The sequence below is a fragment of the Microtus oregoni genome, unplaced genomic scaffold (genome assembly GCF_018167655.1).
Source record: "Microtus oregoni isolate MIOR12 unplaced genomic scaffold, Mior012 000010F_ref0000083, whole genome shotgun sequence".
Taxonomy (NCBI): domain Eukaryota; kingdom Metazoa; phylum Chordata; class Mammalia; order Rodentia; family Cricetidae; genus Microtus; species Microtus oregoni.
Genome location: NW_024543069.1, coordinates 5,066,635 through 5,087,377, shown reverse-complemented (window position 1 = coordinate 5,087,377; position 20,743 = coordinate 5,066,635). Strand labels below are relative to the sequence as shown.

Genomic DNA, 20,743 nt, shown 5'->3' with positions numbered 1-20,743 from the left:
CCTCCCCACCCCTTGCTTGGCATTGTGTCTTCATGATCCACACATCCAGGCAAGCTTTGCCTCCTTCTTTCAATAGTTATGTATTTGGAACAGGGCACATGGCTACCACTGTGTTCAAATGATTGGTATAAAGGAGATCACACTTGCCTTTCATTGTGTATAAAGAGGGCTTAGCAACATTATTAGCATCATTATTAGATCATATTACTAAACTGGGGGGAGGGTGGAGATGAACCAGAGGTGGGTGAGATTTGAAAGGATGTGTAAAGAGCGAACAAGACTTTGCTCTGCTGTTCACTAGTGTCTACAGCAGGGTATCAGTTATCTATCAAGCTAGACTCCAGCCTCCTAGAGGATGAGAACATTCTACCTGCTTCAACTCAGCCTGGGTATGACCCTTAGAGTAGGTAAGCATGCAGTAAGGGACACAATGACAAGTAAGCAATGAATTAAGCATTGTAAAAGCTGTTTGGTGATCTTCCTATTCTAAAGCCTAAACATCAAGTCTCCAAGTAGATACTTAGAATAAGAAAACATGCAGCCCAACCTAGGAATGTGCGATTAATTACCAAGATTGTGGTGACCACCACAGTTTTGTTTTCAAGCCCAGATGTGTCATTTCCAGAAGGGAGTTCTGTTAGGGTGACAACCATTTTATCCACTTCACTCCAGTACCCAATCTGGAAAAGGTCACAGTTGAGGAACAATGATGAGAAGTGGCCTGGCTTCATGGAAAACACTTGACACTTTAAAAACCCATGTCTGCATCCAAAACAACGCCCACCTTACACAGACTTCTAAGGACCAGCAACAGCTTTACCTTCATGAACATGCATCTGGTTGGAAATGAAATTCCAAAAAAAAAGAGGTAATTCTTAAAATTGGATGGAATCTTTCTATTTTATTATTTGTTTGTTTATTTTTGTTTATTTGACTCAATAGCTTGTTAGGTATCCCTAGTTTATCTAGAACTCACTATACAGCTCAACTTGCGTTCAACTCACAATCCCCTGCCTCAGCTTCTGTAGTTCAGAGATTAAAGTCATGTGCCAGTGCACCTGGCTCACTTTTCACATTTACTGGAGAATTTGGTTGGTGAGGTAATAATTTATATATGTAAATATATCCCAAACGGTGACAATTTAGCCAGACTACTTTAAGGCAAGATTTTGAATTAAACAGATTAATACATGCTTATACCACTATTTATTTGATCTAATTGTGCTACATCTTTAGCAGTCCTTTTCTATCTTATAATTAAAGTCTTCTTATCAAAGTTGAAAAAGCATGTATCACTTCTGCATATAGGTACCATTTTAGATTAATTATTACTATCACTTGTGAAAAATGAGTTGATTTGATTCAAAACAAATCTCAGAACTGGAATTTGTTTCTAGAAGCGGCTCATCACTGTCTTCATGCACATGCTTTCTGAAGCCAAAAGTGGAAAATGCTCACGATGGAATCTGCCTCTTCAAAGAGAGACCCCACTTTAAATCCTTAAAGTCTTACCTTCCGGGGCCCGTTTGTTTTGAGCTCCATGATATTAATCGTGTAGTTTATTCTTTTTCCATTCTGGTCAAACTTTATATTTCCAGAGAGACCTTCAACTTGAACCTAAGGATGAAATGGAAATAGAACACAGTTATAAATTTATTAAATTCAAGATGCTAACTGGGAAGATTGCTCACACTGACCTGAACAGGTTACTGTTTACTCTGTGTGTGTGTTTAAGTTTATTATTTAAAAAACATGTTTTTCATTTATTTTACTTACCAACCCCCACTCCCTCCTCCCCTTCCATACCTTTGCTTTTCTCCCCTTTCCCATCTACTCTCCTCCACAAATTTTCTCCCTCCATTATCATTTAGAAAGAGGCAGACCTCCTATGGGCTTGCACAAAGCTTGGTACATCTACCTGAGTCTTAGCTCCTCCTCTTACATTAAATGAAACCAGGTAATCCAACATGGGGAACAGGTTACCAATAGCCAGCTGAGCACCAGGGAGAGGCCCTACTCTGATTGTAAGAAGCCTTACTAAGAAACCAAATGAATTGTCACACACATGCAGAGTTTGGCCTAGGTTGTTCCCATGTAGGTTCCCATATAGGTTCCCAGACTGTTGGTCAAGTGTCTACGAGCTCTCAGGAACTCAGGTCCGCTTTCTCCGTGGGTTCCCCCATCATGACACCCCTGGCTGGTACAATCCTCCCTCTTTTTCTTCCACAAGACAGCGCAGTAATTGTCTGTGGATCTCTGCCTCTGCTTCTATCAGTGATTGGATAGAGTATCTCTGATGGCAATTAGGGAAGTCACCAATCTGCTTACATAAGATGGCCAATTCATGCATTCTTTATACTATTGCTAGGAGTCTTAGTTGGGGTCATTGCTGTGGGCTCTTGGGGGCTTCCCTGGCACCAGGTTTCTCCCTATTCCCCAATACTCCCCCATTAAGACATCTCTTTTGTTACTCTCCCCCACCATCCTGCCTCCAACAGACTTCCCACAGAAGTCTGCTCTTTCTAGCTCCCATGTCTCCATCCTCTCAACCCCCACCCATAGTGTACCCAGGAGATCTTTTCTCCTTCCTGTTCCCAGGGAAATTCATATCCTTCCTTGTGACTCCTTGCTATCTAGCTTCTTCTTATTTCACCCTATGCAATGGAATACTACTCAGCTGTAAAAAATGATGACTTCATGAAATTTTCAGGCATATGGATGGAACTAGAAAAAAATCATTCTGCATGAGGTAACCCAGACCCAGAACAACAAACATGATATGCACCCAATCATAGTTGGTTATACGGACTAAAGTGCAGGGTAACCAATCTGTCTACTCTTTACCCTACCTTTGTCTTCTGAGGAGACAACATGGCCTGTATATTCAACATAAGGAATAAAACAAAGGTAACTTATATGTTTTGGCAAAACAAAAACAAAAAAAACAAAAGTCGTACAGAAACCACCTTAATGACTGTGTGCTGTCACATTCGCGCCTATTCTGTGAAACTGACCTGTTTGAGGGCCCTTTCTATTTCTACACCTTGTCCCCAAGGCACAGCTGGGTTGGCCAAACAATCCCCTGCATTGCCTCTCCGGGAGATTTCAATCCTCTGCTTCCGAAGGTTGCGGAATGCTTCGGTCATCACTTGGACAGCATCGTAGGTCAGGGCAGATGTATACTAAAAAAAAAATCACACATTTTATAGGGATGGGAGGAATTCAAAACTTTGTTGCCCATGACCTAGCCTACCATGCAACACAGGTCATCCAGACTGCTCTTGCCTACCAAGCAGTATGAATACTGGGTAAAAAGGACCAAGACGTTAAACACATCTCCTCCAATCTTGAATTCAAGATTGGTGGTGCCTACATACTCTTTAGAGTGGTGTTAGACCATTTTTTGCCTTCTCCTTTGTGTTTCTGGTGTTGAGGAAGAAGAAACAAACTCCACCATTCCTCGGTTATTTCTGTGATTTAACAGTCTATGAGGAGGCCAGCTCAAACTTACAGAGGCTGAGCGCGCATTCACATGACTCGGGAAGTCCTTGCCCTTTTCCCTTTCCCTCTACACCCCCAAAAAACCATTTGATGGCATTCCTACTACTACTCACCAAGCTCTACACACTTATGCGGCCACTTCCTCCTCCTGAAGCTGGCTACCAATTCCAGCAACCAAAAGCCCTCTTTGGCTCACCTGTTTAACATGTCCAATTAAAATTAAATACCTCATCTTAACACAGGGTTTCCCATTTTATCTTTATAAACCACTATTTGCCTATGTGCCACATCTGTCTCCCTCTGTCCAGAGGCACTCCTTTGTCCCATCAGGACAAATCACCCTTCCCCTTTTCTTCCATCTTCTATCTCCTTTGCCATGGCATCCTAGCCTACTCTAATCCAGACTTCTGATTTTTATTTTCTTAAGTATTACACTTGTAGGGTCATTTGCTGCTGTTCATTTCTGCCACAGTCAGAAAGTGGTGTGGGAAGTCCTTCTGTATATGTGTTGCTTTTATTGGTTAATGAATAAAGAAGCTGGGGCTGGAGAGATGGCTCAGCGGTTAAGAGCATTGCCTGCTCTTCCAAAGGTCCTGAGTTCAATTCCCAGCAACCACATGGTGGCTCACAACCATCTGAAATGAGGTCTGGTGCCCTCTTCAGGCATACACGCAGAAAGAATACTGTATACATAATAAATAAATAAATAAATAAATGAATAAAGAAGCTGCTTTCGGTCAATGGCTTAACAGAGTAAAGCCAGGCTGAAAGAGATAGAGAGAGAGAGTAGGCAGAATCAGAAGTAGGCATGTAGCTGCCCACAGGAGACAGACACTCTGGAACTTTGCCACTAAGCCACAGCCCCATAGCCATACACAGAATAATGGAAATGGGTTAGTTTAGGATATAAGAGCTAGCTAAAAATATGCTTAAGCTATTGGCCAAAACAGTATTGCAAATAATATAGTTTTGGTGTGATTATTTTGGGTCAGAGGGTCCAGGAAACGAATGAGCAGCTTCTGCCAGCAAGGAGGCAGCCATTTTAACTTTTCTTCCCCATTTCATAAAGAATTGGTGTTTGAAAACAGGTATTGGTGTTTGGTGTTTGGATGTGGTTTGTCCCGAAAACGCGGTCCAGGAGGGAGCCCCCACTGTGTGATAATTCACTTCCATACCTGATATAGGGACAGTACATTAACAGCCTACGTCTGAATGGCATGCAGTACACTGGGCAATATTACTCTCCAGTAACTTGATTCTTCCCCCACAGTGACCAACGTCATTTTCTGTATACCACAGCCTGCACCTACGTCTCGTTCTCAAACCCTATTCCAACTTTGCTATATTGTGGAGAGGAAGACCTCCTTCCCCCATAGAAGTTCCTGTTTTGTCAGCTGGAGAAAAGCCCAGGCCTCAAAACACATTTGAGCCCTGAACGGACAGAACAGAGCTGGCCACACTTTTCTCAACATTCCCATTCATGCAGTGTGCTAATGGTACACCTCCAGTTTCCTTAAACACATTTGTTTCCGGAATCACACATTATCCCTCATCAACACACTCACGATAGTCTCTATAAAAAATCAATTTCTTTATTATTTTCTACCACAACTAAAGAAAGAAATGAGAAGAGTGGAGAAGAAAAGAAGAGAGGGAAGGAGGAGATATAAAGGGAAGAGGAAAATATTTCGTCAAATATTTTTCTTCAAATCATCATCCCATTTTTTTCTATTCCCTTCTTAGGAAATGCTTTGAGAAAACAATCTGTCCTGGCATATTAACCTTCTTCACTAAGTGCTACTTTTTGCTCTGTTCCTGTGAGTGCCACCCACAGACTCTGACAGACTCTGATTCTACTTGGGCAGGGCAGCCCTTCCTACACAGCCATCCTCCAGTTCCTTTCCCGTTTGTCTTATTTATAGCATTTTCCAGCATCTGACCATCCTATGTGAATATTTTTCATCTGTTCCCTGTAACTATCCTCCGCACCAGAACAGATGCTTCAGGGAAGGGTAGCTCTTGCCTATTACCCCTGAATTCTTATAGACTATGATTGGGCTTGGCTTATTGAAAGGGCAAGAAGAAACAATGAGGGGATAAAGAAAGAAGGAAGAAAGGAAGGAGCGAGGGAGAGAGGGAGGGAGGGAGGAAGGAAGGATTAGAAGAAACTCAAATTTCTGACAACAAAAAGATGTTTAAGGGCTGGGCAACTGTACCAGAACATCTCCCTAAAACGTGCACAAATCATGCTCATGATTAAAAGAATAAGTGAAAAGATATAGTTTTACAGCTAAGTTTCCATTCTGGTCAATGAGAACAGCTCAACAAGTGCATTACCTTTAAAAGCGAAAGAAGGGCTAACCACAAGGAAAGGCAGCTGACTCCATTACTTTCACAAGATCCTATTTCATGGATCACTTAAAAGTTGTATTATATTCCTATCAAAAATTATGTTGATGTAAGAGAAGAATTGCTGAAGCTTAATAAGAAAGGACATAGCAGGCTGTATCTGCCTCACTTTGTATCTGTTTTTATTAGTCCACAGTGAGAAGCATTCATTTTCTTTCTGTACGCTATTCAGTTTATTGCCAGATTAACTCTTAACACTAATTCCTAGGTCTTTGAATAGGTAATGGAACTTAAATTGAATAAGTTGAATATTAAGAAATTATTGCTATTCATTTTAAAATTATAGTAGCTAAAAGCCAAGATTTTCATTAAGTCAGCTTGCTCTCATTACAGGGAGGCTCCATGAAGCCCCCCACTAACTGTTTCAGAGGACTATAAATGTGAGCGAAATGCATTGGAAATCTGATTAGGCTGAGCTAAAAGCGTGCTGATCTACGCAGCAACACAACCCCATTGCTACAGAGCATGCCCACTGGGCGGAAAGTCCCCTCACCCTTGCCCAAATGCTCAAACCTAAACAAACGTTCAGTTCATTGTCCTTTTAAATTAAAATGCCCAGTCAGAAACGCAATTTGGAGCACGCAGATAACGAGTATTCCATGATGCAGTGCCCGTTAGCTTCTGGTTTGCATTTCCGGTTCATTTGTTTCCCTCAAAGAGCGTGCTCACAATTTTGACTGGAGAGTGAAAGATTTCCGTTGGTTTCTACTGCTCACTAAAGTAGATATAAATTAGTTTGGAGAGATGGTGATGGCTGTGTAACTGTCTTCCTCCTCTGAGAAAAACTGCTGCGTCCCTGCCCTGATGTTACGTTCTGTGAACTCTCTCAGCTGAGTTAGGCATTTATCCTTCAGTGGGGGGCCATTTAGCTTAGTGCTTCCCAGCATCACCACTGCCACACTCACACAAGAAATCTGGGAAATCATTTTTATGGTCCATTTTCCAAATGCAAGCTTTATTACATTTTAAGTGTCTATCTATTGAGGCTCATATTTCAAAGATAAAATAAAATACTCATTTTACATGTTCGTTATGTCCAGTAACATCATGCCATGGGATAGCGTGATCACGGGTACCAGAAGATGGCATCTCTAACACCAGAAAAAGGCGGCAGAGAGGAAAATGTTTGTGTTTATCTCACTTCCTGCATTACAAATATACAAGAGGATACCATGAATACAATGTGAGTTTTTGTAGATTGCCATATGGTGCCATGGTTTTTTTACACACATTTTCTACACCTTGAAAACATAAAAAATTGTATTTAAAACAGAAATACTCACTACTTTTACTCAATACTAAAATGTTTTTAAGTCCTATAGATTTCATCATTTTCAATTTGTTGTGAAACTTGAAGCTCTTTGGGAACAGTTTAGAAAGCACAGAACTTGTATGTCAGAAAGCAGGCCTGGGCTCAGACTTGCCTCTTGCTCCTCCCTTGTCTTGGGGTGGTTACCAGAGTGTTTTATGTGATGCTTCTTAAGTGAGGTCCTCAACCTGTGGGTTGTGACCCCACGAGCATGGAGCCCCCACCCTGCAGATTTTACATTATGAGTCCCAACAGTAGTAAAACTACAGCCATGAAGTAGCAATGAAATAATTTTATGTTTGGAGGTCACCACAACGCAAAGAACTGTGTTAAAGGGTCGCAACATAAAGAAGATTGAGAACCACTGCTGGATCTAGAGAAACAAAACAGTGTCTGTACTGTGTTAGCAGGGACTGAACATCAAGCTAATGGAAGAGAGCCCATGTTCTCCTTATTCTCCAGTTATCATTTGTGATATGGCAGTTATGAAAAAATCCAAACACACACATTATTGTATTGCGACTTTGTAGTTATTGAAAAATTTTAAGCCACAGATAGTTTTGTTTGATTTTATAGGTGAAGATTACAGGTCTTAAAATAATCATTTTTACACAGTGCTCCAAAATTTTCCTACCAGGGAGGAATTTGAAGGCAGCGTTCTGTGACTCTGAGATAATGACCTGACTTTCCAGTTCACCTGAATTGTCACTAGGTAAAGCAGAAAATCTCAAATCTTATAAAGTCTTAATAAATTTATAAGAAAAATTTAGGAAGCCTTTTATTTTTAGTTCCTCACAATGCGTAAGAATCAAATAGAGACTCACGGAAAAAGAACAGTAGGAAAAAGTGCCCTGTGAGCCTAGAATTATTCACGGAACTTAATTTCGCATTCACCAGCACCCACCCCCTGGAAGCGCTGTCTGTGATAAGGTCATCTCTAATTTACTGTAAAGCATCTTGAACGTGTGCCCTTTAAAACTGCAGGGCACAGAGGCATCAAACCTTCTTGAAACTCTACGTCTTTGGCAGTCACACAAGCGAGCCACAATTCCCAGGACGGAAATGGGAGCTCAGCAGGAAGAAGCCAGAATTAGCATCTTTCATTATTTTCCGTGGATAACAAAGATATTCTCGATGAAAATGAAGAAAGAAAGACTTATTTTTAAAGGAACACATTTAAAACACACACACATATGTTTAAAATCATATATACATATACACTTATATGGCTAAAATATAAAGATTATCTGTTGCTTTCAGTACAAAAATCTTACTTAAGGAGCAAGCATATCACATTCAGGGGCTTGGGATTACGTACTTACAGATTCTACCCTCAGTACAGCGAATTATGCAAATTAACACAGAAAAAGAGGTTCAGTTTAAAGCAAGGTCTGGATTTGATTCAGCCGGAGCAAGGACTTGTTCGGCGGCAGAGTACTGAGTCAATCACATTTCTCCTTGTCTCTGTGCACAGTTCCTTAGTGATAACAACTTTGGAGAAAGCCCCGGCTGTCCAGGGTGATGACTCTGGCTTCAGCTTCTACACATGGTGAGCAGAGATGCCTACCCACCAGTCCCTGGAGTTTTCCCACCATGGAGAGGCCATGGGTGTGAGCAGAGAGCCAGCAAAAAATAGGAATATTGTAGTAGCTTTTACCAAGGGCCCAATGTGGCCTTTCATATAATTGCTGAAGCTGAGATTTTTGGAGAAATTTTGTTGACCTACAAGTGTTCTTCAGAGGAAGAACTGAGTGAATGCAGCTGAGCACAGATGTCCTTAATTATAATCATACATATGGATAATTCATTTAAATGGCACAACATAGACTTATTTGAAAATACTTTTCTTCAGGATATGTAATTTTGGCAAGATCAGCTTGGGTTTTTTTTTTGTTGTTGTTGTTATTGTTTTATATATATCTTTTTAAACTACAAAGTACACAGGTTTAAATGCACCAAGCTTTGAGGTGCTGTAAGTTATTTTAATATTTGCAGTAGTAAATGCTGGGGTGTAGCTGAGCCTGTGGTCAGTTTCAACACTCACAACGCAGAATTAATTCTGCTAGGCTCTCAGAGTACTATTGAGCGCATGGTGCTAATTACCGAACTGAGAAAGATTATACTATTTTCAGACAGGCCCAATAATTCTCATAGGGCAGCAATTAAGGAAGTTGGAAAAGCGTGTGTTAAGTTGGCTCCTGAGTAAAATGAGGTTCTTGTGTGAAAACTATTATTTAAAGTGCCACACAAATGTCCGTCCGTGGTGGTGGTTGAGCTCCTTAATGCTGGCCGGACAGGAAAGACAGAGTGGAGTAAAGGTGATTGTGTGGAAAGGAAGCATCCTTAGGCAGGCCTTGCGAGGGGGTGACACTGGGAAAACAAAATGTATTTTAAAATGGAAGTAGTTGTCATTATTTTTGTTCTACTAACAAGTGTACTTATACTCTGTCTCCTTCTAAAACCTTTAAGAGAAGTGAAAGATCTATTTTCCATTGTCCCTTGTAAATACAGCCAGGTTAAATTATTACAGCTTCCTGGCTTATCACCAGAGTAAATTGGCTACCCCTGATCAGAGGAACATAGCAAATGCTTGTAGCAGGGACTTACAGCAAATTCTATAGCAACAATAATCCAGTATTTTCTTTCTTGATAGTCTGATAATTAAAAAGTTCTTATTTGTTTTTCAGGTCATTATTGCTCTTTCTATAAATGTCTCCCATGAGCTTCTCTTGTGCAAACACTGTGTAGTTTAGAATCAGTACCTGTAAGGAAGCGCATGCTTCTCAGGATCTTGCATTTCTTTAAAATCTGAACGTAGCTTTCAATTGCACTCATCAGTAAGTTAGACATAAATGGCTGTGACTTCTGCAGTCATTATGTTATAAAGAAATTAAGGAAAAGGCGTCAATGTGTTGAATCCCTCTCTGAGGCATAGTCACAGTTCGGGCCGCATACTGGTCTGCCTGTTCAACAGAATCCAGTAATCACCAGGGAGTCCAACGGATTAGCACCTATTTCTAGGTTGGTATAGATTCTCACCGTGTTGGAGATTGAGCTCAAAGCCTTATCCTGTATGACTGACTCTGCACAGTCTTCATGACAGCTCTGTCCAGTTCTCAGACTGATAGAATATTTGTGTTTTCCTTGAGTGGGAAACTTCCCGTATACTTTTTCCAATACTTAGAGACTCTGATACCCTGCTCATTGAAACTTACTCAATTTCAGGTTTCAAACTCTTTTCTTTTTTCCAAGAAGTCTTTCTATTCCACAGCCATTCCTGCATGTCCTCCTAGGAGACACCTTCCTCTGCGTGCACACCCAGGAAGCTCTGACTCGCAGACTTTATGCTTCAGTCATTATTTTATGTGCTTTTGATGGACCAACCAACAACATATTGGCACTTAATTTCAAACACAGATATAAAACCAACAACGCTGAGAATCAATTCGTTACGAATACATGACAGTGGAGGTCAAGAATAATTTCAAAAGATAAAACCAATGTCTTAAGCAGAAGCACTATAATGGCTCCTCCCTTGAATGGAGTAAAGGCTACAGTTTAGAAAGTTGACCTCCAGTTTCAATGAGGGGATACTATTTGCACAAGATTGAAGAAGCACAATCTGCAGGCTTACTTCTGCAGGGATATAAGAAGAAAATGTTCTAGCAGAGGAATAGTTAGTGTACGGAGCCCTTAGGAGGGGAAATGTCACGTGTTTAAGGACTAAAATGGAGGAATACAGTTGGAGTGAATTTGGTGATGTAACCTTGCCAAGAACTAAGGTCACATGTGAGGTGAAGAACGTGAGCAATTCCTATGTCAAGAAAATGACAAGTGCAAAAGGATCCTGGAGCTTTTGCAGAAGAATCACAACACACTCTAATTACATTTCAAAGCGAATAAAATATAGAAGGCATGGGAGACAGGGGAAGCAGAAGAAACAGTTCTCAAGATAGCATCATAATAGGGCAGAGAGTGGGTGGTGGTTGGGCTTGGGTTGATTGCAGAGCACAAGACAAAGCATGGTGAGAAAAAGGACAGAAAGGATGCATTTACTGCCAGGTTGGATAATGTTTTATTATTGACTGTTGTCAACCTTCAACTGTGCCTAATGTATAAATTGAACTTCATAATCAGAAAGTATGTATATGAAAAATACAGGAAGTGTGTGCATGTGGGGGTAAAATAGAGGGGACTTTTGTAGGTAGAGACTGCTCCTTCGTTTCCCAGTCATCCAGACCTGAATGATACAACACTGCTTGGCCTATTAGCTCTGGCTTTTTCTGAACTAAAGTAACCCATTTGTACTAATCTATGTAGCCTACTGGTAGGTGTCTTTCTCCTTTGGCAGCTACATGGCGTCTCCTTGACTCTGCCTATTTTTCTCCTCTATCTCTGCTTAGAATTCTTTCCTTGCTCTATTCTGCCCTATCATAGGCCCAAAGCAGCTTCTTTATTAACCAATGGTAATAAAATATATTGACAGCAAGTCCCACATCACCTCCCCTTTTCTGTCTAATTAGAACAAGGAGGGAAAAGAGGGAATGGGAGAGAGAGTACGTGGAAAACAAAAGTTTGAAATGCCTTTATTCTAGGGAAGGGAGTTGGGAAAGGGAGCAAACCTTTATTTATTTTTATGCTTCTGTAATTATTTGATTTCCAGTGTAGCCTGTACTTAACAGCTTTGTTTGAACTATGTAGACAAGAACTACTGACCCAATGTCAGACAGGAATTCAGTAGATACTATTGCAGAGCTTAGTAGGCTCTATCGTTTCTGGTATCCACTCAGTCTAGGATCATGGGGCCCTCTCTTGTAATCATTGTCTTTTGATCAAAGGACAACAGTAGCCATACTACTTACAAGGAAGCCATGCCCTTTTCACAAGTTCCAAATGGTTTCTTAAAACAGTATGAGGAGGGGAGAAAAAGGGAGGGGAGCAGAGAAAAATGTAGAGCTCAATAAAAATCAATAAAAAAATACCAGCATGAGATTTGCAGTTTTCTATCTGTCATGCTGGGGCATGACCTTGTGTCTTCACAAGATGTTCTTTCCCAAATCCCCTTCCTTTTCTTTTCTTTCAGTTCTAGCTTCATGGAAAGAGTATTCAGGGGTCCCCTTACAAAAAGCCTTTCTTAACCTCCTTCCCATATTTTGTCCTAATCGTCTGTAGAAAAATGGCTTGCTCACTTGACATACATTGTCCTTTATTATATTTGTTCATTGACATATTTATGTTTTCTTTTAGACTGTGCATGCTCAAAGTCAATGTTCATACTTTTTTTCATTTCTGTTGCTTGATTAATTTCTTAGCCCTCTAGTACAGAAGCAATATGTATCTGGATTAGCATAAACTCCAGCCCAGAGATGAATTTCCCCTAATGGCATTCAGTGATCTCTATGAACTCTCTGGGGTAAAATATAGGAATTGCTACATGTTCAACTTGGAATCGACCTTAGCAACTGGCTGAAATTCCCTGTATTTTGGAGAAGGATAGAAGCTATGAGCCTTAATTAGGATCTATGATTCTCACACTGTGCTAAAATCTACTGAATGGCATTTAGTCTTCACAACAGCTGGTAATTCACAGCCAACAGCTGGGAATTAAGAGCCTTGATTGTGATACATGGATGAGAACCATGATCTAATAAATGACAGATTCCAAATTTGTTTTAAACCCATAAGCCTTCTTCTTTGTGGTATCCCACTATGAATAACAATCACAAACTCTCTGACAATTGGCTGAAGCAGTCAAAAGGATGATATTGTAGAAGAAAAAAAAAACAAAGAAAAGGCACATTGGTTGAGCTCAACAGATTGAAATCTGGGACAAAGTTTCAACAAAATTTAAATAGAATGCATTTCTGGATACCTCCTTCCCCATGAGTCATGATATAAGACACATGGAGGCAAATAATGATGTAAATTCTAGGAGACAAAATTCAATCTCATTTTTTTTTTGTTTCTCACAGAGGCAGTATGGGGACACCACAATAAGTTCATGAAGAATGTGAAGAGAAAATCGATTTAAGGTTTCAGAGGAATGCATTCTCCATCACACATCCTAAACAGCATCATTTATTAAGCCACAGAAGCTTAAAGTTCAAGGAAGGGATGAATGAGCTGTGAAACATGCATTAAGCTAGACAGAGACATGTCCCATGACAGAAAACAAGTGTCCCATGTCATTCTCAGAAGCTCTGTTACATTACAGCACTGCACAGGATCACATAATAGACAGCCTAAATTTTCAACCAAGGTCACCAAACAGGAACGCTCTTACCTTTTTGAAAAAATAAAGTTCTTTCTAACATCTTACAAAATGGTTTTCTGAAATTGACCTAAAATTAAAGGTATCTATTTATGTACCCCCAAGTATAGAACTTTAAACTCTCTATTGTTTATCTGGTAAACGTTCATAACCAGATACAACAATATAGTCATATTTACACTTTGTGTGTTGATGTGGAGGTCCTTCTGTATATGTGCTGATTTTATTGGTTAATAAAGAAGCTGCTTTCAGCTTAACAGAACTTAGTTAGACTGGAAGAGATATATAGAGAGTAGGTGGAGTCAGCGAGATGCCATTGAACCGCCAGAGGAGAAAGACACAAGCTGCCAGTCAGAACCTTGCCAGTAGTAAAATATAAAATAATGGAAATGGGTTAAGAGCTAGCTAGCAATGTGCTTAAGTGATTGACTAAGCAGTGATTTAAGTAATATAATTTCAGAGTGATTATTTTGGGTCTGAGCAGCTGGAAACAAACAAGGAACCTCCCCCAACAATGCATGATCAACTAGTTCCTGATAACTATATATATGTGTGTGTGTGTGTGTGTGTGTGTGTGTGTATGTATATGTATATATATATATATATCACTATGATATTTTAAGCTATATATGTATATAAATAAATATATATCACCTTTTCTCCTTCATTTAAAACATTTCCAATTTTGTAAAAAAAAGACCATTATGTGTACCCCAAATCATTTGACATCAGTATAAAAACTACTTCCTTAACCAAGTCTGAATCTTAATTCTACTCTCAGTAAGATCAGCAACAAAGACTAAGTACTCTCATCAGCAGAAATACCCGACTTAGGTAGCAACAATGTGTATGCATGTCTAAACACTATACAGAGGAAGAACTCAGTGCTCAAAGGCACTCAGGACTTCATGTTGAGGCATTTCAGTCAGCTTTCAAGGATTCTGACTGACTGTGTAGATACCATGTTGATGTTTCCATTATTAAAGTAATCATGCTTCAATAAGCTTTCTGACTTGCACATGTCACTGATGACCAATTATTTTATACATACGACACATTTACATACCACATGTAGGCATTTTATGTGTAGCCATATGTTTGTTATCTAAACTGTATACAAGGGAGATTATTGAAAATGGAAAGAGTCCATATCTATTATTCTTTCTTTGATTTATTTGTAGACAAAATATTGTATGTGACAGCCAGAGCCTTTTGCTCTTTGGATCTTAAGTTTAAAATTGATTCCTCACACAAAGCTTCTCAGGACATATAATTTATGATTTTGCTTGCCATCTGTTTCATAGCTGGCTCTTCCTTCCCAAAGTGTGGGCTTTTTATTCTCTTTCCTCATGGTAATGTGAGTGTAGGCAGAAATCTGTCCTTGATTTACCTTCATAGTCCCTACTTGAGATTCCACACAATAAAAAATTCCAATAGTCAGGTAAATGAATGAAAACATTGAGGAGATGCAGAAGAACACTACAGTAACACACCATGTTTCTGAGTAAACAAATTAAATATTGAAAATGCATTCATCAGTCTGTGTGCTTATTATCCCTTGAACTGAACACTATCCCCTCCAATATGTTCTAAGCATGTTCATTTCCTTAATGCAAACCTTAATTGTCGCTGTGTGTGCTCCGGGATATTCTTTCTCTTCCAGTGTTGACCACCTTTCTATAAATTTAGACACCAGGGAGTCATCATAGTCCACGATCTGAAATCCAGAGACATTTGCACCTCCGAACTGAATTTTCAGCAGGTCTCCATCAGTAAATCCCTAGATATAAAACACACTTGTGTTATCCCTCTGCAAGTTAACCTCTCCTGTGTCTCTATACAGTGTCTCTTTACAGGTTCAACACACACAGGGAAGATAAAATGCCTATGTAACAGGTTATGCATACTTAACAGCCAATGCTTCTCACCACACCTCATTCGTATTGACATCATGGTGGGTCCCTAATCGATATGTTTACTGACTAATTATCTCATGCAAAGCTCACAGAAATATTCACAAAGAGGTATTCTGTTTTACTAAGACAGCCGCCATGTGTCTGGTAAGGACTGGTCTCCTTCAATGAGTTTATCATGGAGTAGAGTCATGTGCTTCCATATGGAAAATATTGACCAAACTATCCTCAGCTAAACCGATCATTCACTCACCTGATAAAAATATCTTTAAAATGAGGAGGAAGAAAAAAACACTCAATCATTGTTCTTAGTTATTTAATAGAAATGAAATCTCACAATAAACTTGAAACAAATTGAATATAATAATTGAATTTGATCTAATAATTACAGCTCTGGAGAGAAGTTTAGGTGATTAAGGCCATGCATTCAGCTATTGGCCCCAAGTTCTCTCCCAGTAGCCACATTGGGTAGGTCACCTCGTCCAGCAACTTCTCTATTGACCCCTTCTGACAAGTCCAGCAACTTCTCTGATGACCCCTTCTGACAAGTACAGGTATTGCACTAATAAGCACAAACTCACACAAACATGTTACACTTCTCATTAGTCCAAATCATGGGCTATGATGAATTTAACTGAGTTTTCTTTTGATTTTTAAAACAAAGAAATAGAAACAAGATTGTGATGTGGCTGTTATAAATGTATTCATTCCATCATACACAATGATTAAATAGAGCCTGAATTAAGCACGAATCTTTTATTTGCTGTTAGTATTAAAAATACAAATTATTATACACTGTATTTGGGCAAAGAGTGATTGCTTTATGTCAGCCCACAATTGTGTTCCAATGGAAATGGTGTTAAATGGACCCTGGGTTTCTAGGGTCCATGTGAGGCTCATCTTTTCACTGAGCTGTAAGGCCTGTGGGCAGGGGGCGGGGCCACGGACCTTTTCCCCTTAGATTTGTTTCTTTCTCCTATGCCACTTAGAAACTTCCAGTCTTCTATGCAACTGGGTGCAGTGTGTGTGTGTGTGTGTGTGTGTGTGTATGTGTGTGTGTGTGTGTGTGTGTGTGTGTGTGTGTGTGTCTAAATTCTGGGCACAAAGTGATTTGTGAGTGGAGGGAGGGCTTGGAGTTCTGTGTGAGGACTTTTGCTTTCTGTTGTTCAGTTTTATCTGCATATTTTCCTGAAAATCATATGAACTTGAAGTAAAGTTTGTGCTTGGTGGTTCCCTTTGATGGGGGTGTGTAGGGAGGGTACTTGGGTGTCTGTTTATTCCTCTCAAAGGACTTTGAGTCAAGGCTATTGTACTGAATAGTCTCCTTGATGCACCTAGGTGTCCTGGGACCCATCTGAGATGTTTAGCTGATGCTTGGTCCATAAGAGTTCCCCTGTTCTAGACAATAATTTATGTCCATAACTTTTGTTGAAAAATTTCCCTGAGAAAATAGAAGCTGTGCCAAATAGCTCAGTGACAAAAGTATTTGTGTTCTGGGTTCAAAAATCACTCTGTCTTCTCTTATGTTGGAGGGGACTGGTGTGGTTTTCTGTAACACAGAGCCCCAGGGTATCAGATTGGACCCAAATATCAATGGAGGCCCATTCTTTCCTATGCTTTCTTCCTGTGTGTTCTATTGCTCTCTCACAGGTTGCTGCTAGCATCACATTCTCAGTAATGTGCGCATGGAGCCCATGCCAGGCTCTGCCTCTAGGGATGGAGGAGGAAGAGTGGACAGCGAGAACAGGAGCTACCTGACTGCTTTCCCTGTCTTGTTTTATATTCCTCTCTTTGCCCTGCCTCATCTTTTCAGATAAAGCTTTAGCTTCTTGTCTTCCTAACATTTTTGTTCTCATTTTTTTCTTTCATTGGGTTTCATATCATTTTAATCACTTGTTGTCATTTTGCTGTCATTATGCAACACTTTCAACAGAAATCTTTGGTAAGGCTTGATGCTGCCCTAAACAAGAATCTGCGTTTTCCAAATCATTCTTACTGTACTCCTCTGCAAAGTTTCTATTTATAAAATAAGGGGAGAAACATGAGGAGGAGAGAGGAGATGAAAAGCAAGAAGAGGAGGTGGACTGAGTTGGCAACAAACCACCAAATCAAAAGCGTCATATTGCTCAGGGAGATGTATGCACAAGGCTTAAATCAAGTGACTCATCACGAATCACTAAAATCTGAGCTGTTAGTACACCTTTAACACTTCTAGCATCGTAGAACCTAAACTTCCTAAATGATTATCCATGAGTTAAATCCATGCAAATAGCAGAGATAAGAACAGGAGCACAAGATCCTAGGACCAAGTCTCATGGTATTATGAGCCAGTTGTTCATTCAAATCCTGCAACAATTTAATCGTAGACTGAATCTGAAGGACCAAGACCACTATTAGCAATTCTTAAATGAATTAATCCATATGTGAGGGTTTTAAAGAATCTTTTACAGTAATTTCCTCTGACATGCATAAGTCAGAGAAAAAGTTTTAGCTTTCTGTTGAGAACTTGGAAGATGAAAATCCTTCAACAGCAGGAGGCACTTTTCAGGTTTTAATGTCTAAATTCTCAGACCTAGCGTCAGAATCGAGACTTCTGCACTAACTGAACTGCCAGAGGTTTGTGAGGAGAGGACTCGAGGCTTTGGGAAAAGGAGAGCAGAGCCGCATTCAGCGTCAGCGTGAATTTAAGGATCCCAAACAGAGCCATGACAGGAGCCTGGACTTGCTCACTTAGACAGCACTTCCTTTGTCATGGCGTTACACATAAAGCTCTCAAATTGTTGAGACACCTTCTGTCATTATTTCTCAATGTTCCCACAGAATCTTCTCCATCTGGACATTTACAAAGATCGCAGCTTTCACTGTGACTCTGTGCTGCTCACCAAATGGCACAATTCACACAGGGGACTTAGTGTGCAGGCTGTTCTGGGCCTGGAATGCAGCTCAGCAGAATCACTGCAGAACCTCGTTTCCTGTTAACCCTTGGGTCTACAACAGTCTTTTCCAACCTCCTTGGTACACACTAAGAGAAGAGTCCAGAGCATGGTCATAGCAGCTAGGAATCACACAACCGGAAGAGAGATTTCACCTTGAACAGCCAACTTTTTCCAGACTCAGGCCGCTGATACTGACATGACTTTTTTTCAATGAAAACACTATTTCTTGCAAGTTTTGTTCTGTTTCTGTGTCTCTCTGTCATACCAGGGATGTTTTCTGAGGTACAAGCTGATAGATACTCCATGAATCCCAAATGAAGCTTGCATTTGCATAAGTATGAAGCCTTTGTGTGGTCCTATCTATCACATGATCTAGAACACACTTGTTTTTGCCACCACTTTCCCTTTTGTTCACCATGGTTTTCTGAGTTTGCCCATGTTGCAGAGATCTTTTCCAACAAACAGGGTCATAGCTACTCAAAGACCATGAAGAAAAAGCAAAGACTGTTTTGTTACTCTTTTAAAGTCAATTTTGGAAATAAAAACAAATGTCCAATAATCTAAATTGATTGGCTATACTATAGAAAGAAAAACCACAAAGAAATATAATGAGCCAATCTGCTTTCCAGTGTGTACTGAATTGGCAAGAATTCTGATGACAACATGGGAAACTCTTAAGGACTCAGTTTCCATTTCATTGTGATACTTATACAATATGTAGAAAATCATAAATAAAATACTTTCAAGACATTGATGTTACATGTTCTACAATATATAATTGATAATTTTATTGACATTATATTATCATATTTCTAAGCTTAATTTCCTTATAAATGTACATCAATTTAAGATATTATATACTAAAAATTCAAATGAGAATGCACACAATAAGTTTATAAAACACGACAGAAAATGGATAATTAAAGAGCTAAACTTTTTATTTTTAGATGTTTCCTTTAGTATAGAATTTTCAAGATAATTTTTGAGCAAATATTGTGAAGATACTTTTATCACATCTAAAAACTAGAACTAATATAAGTTGTAGATTGGGAAGCAGACCTAAAGCAACCAAATAAAATAATTAATTTCTCATCTATAAAAGAATAATCAGACTATATATCAAAAATTCATTATGAATGATGATCATTCCAAACTAACACATTCAATTAAAAAGATTATGTAAGTGTGCTAGGGTGATATCTCTGTACTACAAGCACTCATTAATTCTTCACAGACCAGGGTGAAGTTCCCAACACTTACATGGTGGCTCCTACCTACTGTAGCTCCAGTATGAGGGGGTCCTATGCCCTCATCTGCAATCTACAGGTACTGCATGCACATGGCGCACAGACACACATGCAAACACTCATTTGCATAAAATGCAGATAAGTAAATCTTAATAAAAGCTTAGTAGGTAGTAAAATAATGCCAGTTAATTCACCTACCAGATTTGCAATGATATAATGGTATCCTTTAACATGTTTTCCAATGGTAATAACCTAGAAAAGAGAAACACACACATTTAACATGTATGAAGAACAACATACAAAATTACTAATGGGATGATCTGATCAGCAAAAGATGGAGTTTGGGGTTTTATGTTCCACTAGTCATGTTTAGTAAAACATTTTTATATTAAATAAAGAGAATGCTTCTCAGGAAAAGGTAATAATTCATTTTAGTACTTAGTAAACATTATCTATTAAAATATCAACTACTAAATCAAAATAACTCCCATTTTTTCAATAATGAAAATATACCTATATTTTTGTGGGGAAATATAGATTCAAATATGTTTAATCCATAACAAGTCATTTCTATCATTGTATATCCTTGGCTTCCCAATAAACAAGCACCTAAAATAAACATCTGAAATGCCATAGCTATACATCTATGATGGAGGAAGGTCATTGGCTAATAAAGGAACTGCCTTGGCCCATTTTATTGGTTAGAAGATAGGTGGGAGGAGTAAACAGAACACTGGTAGGAAGAGGAAGTGAGCTCAGAGTCTTGACAGCTCTCCTCTCTGGAGCAGACGCCTGAGAGAGACGCCATGCCCCGCTCCCGGGATGAAGCTCCAACCCAGGATGGACATAGGCTAGAATCTTCCTGGTAAGCGCACCTTGGGGTGCCATACACAGATGATTAGAAATGGGCTAAATTAATATGTGAGAATTAGCCTAGAAGAGAATGGGCCAAGCAGTGTTTAAATGAATACAGTTTGTGTGTTGTTATTTCGGGCATAAGCTAGCCGTGCGGGCAGCTGGGGTGCTGGGGACGCAGCCCACCGCTCCTTATTTCAACAGATTGGCACCCAACGTGGGGCTAAACCCACTTAAAAAAACCTGAGAAGGCTTAAAAATAAGGGAGAGAGAGTTTAACACATATTTTTGCTGTTTGTTGG

At 39.5% G+C, this 20,743-nt stretch overlaps 1 protein-coding gene across 5 annotated transcripts in view; it reads right to left on the bottom strand.

Annotated features, from left to right (window-relative positions):
- The window catches only part of Gria2 (glutamate ionotropic receptor AMPA type subunit 2), a 123,923-nt gene that overhangs the window by 27,566 nt on the left and 75,614 nt on the right, over positions 1-20,743 (bottom strand). For all 5 annotated transcript variants that reach the window (XR_005974930.1, XM_041659247.1, XM_041659246.1 and 2 more), the window contains exons 5-9: positions 19,785-19,838; positions 15,109-15,270; positions 3,015-3,182; positions 1,513-1,617; positions 570-680 (exon numbers count right to left, since the gene is read on the bottom strand). Coding sequence is in view for 4 of the 5 variants with exons in the window: in XM_041659247.1 (XP_041515181.1) it covers positions 570-680; positions 1,513-1,617; positions 3,015-3,182; positions 15,109-15,270; positions 19,785-19,838 (600 nt within the window). In the remaining variant the exon portion in view is untranslated. The remainder of the gene's footprint in view (positions 1-569; positions 681-1,512; positions 1,618-3,014; positions 3,183-15,108; positions 15,271-19,784; positions 19,839-20,743) is intronic.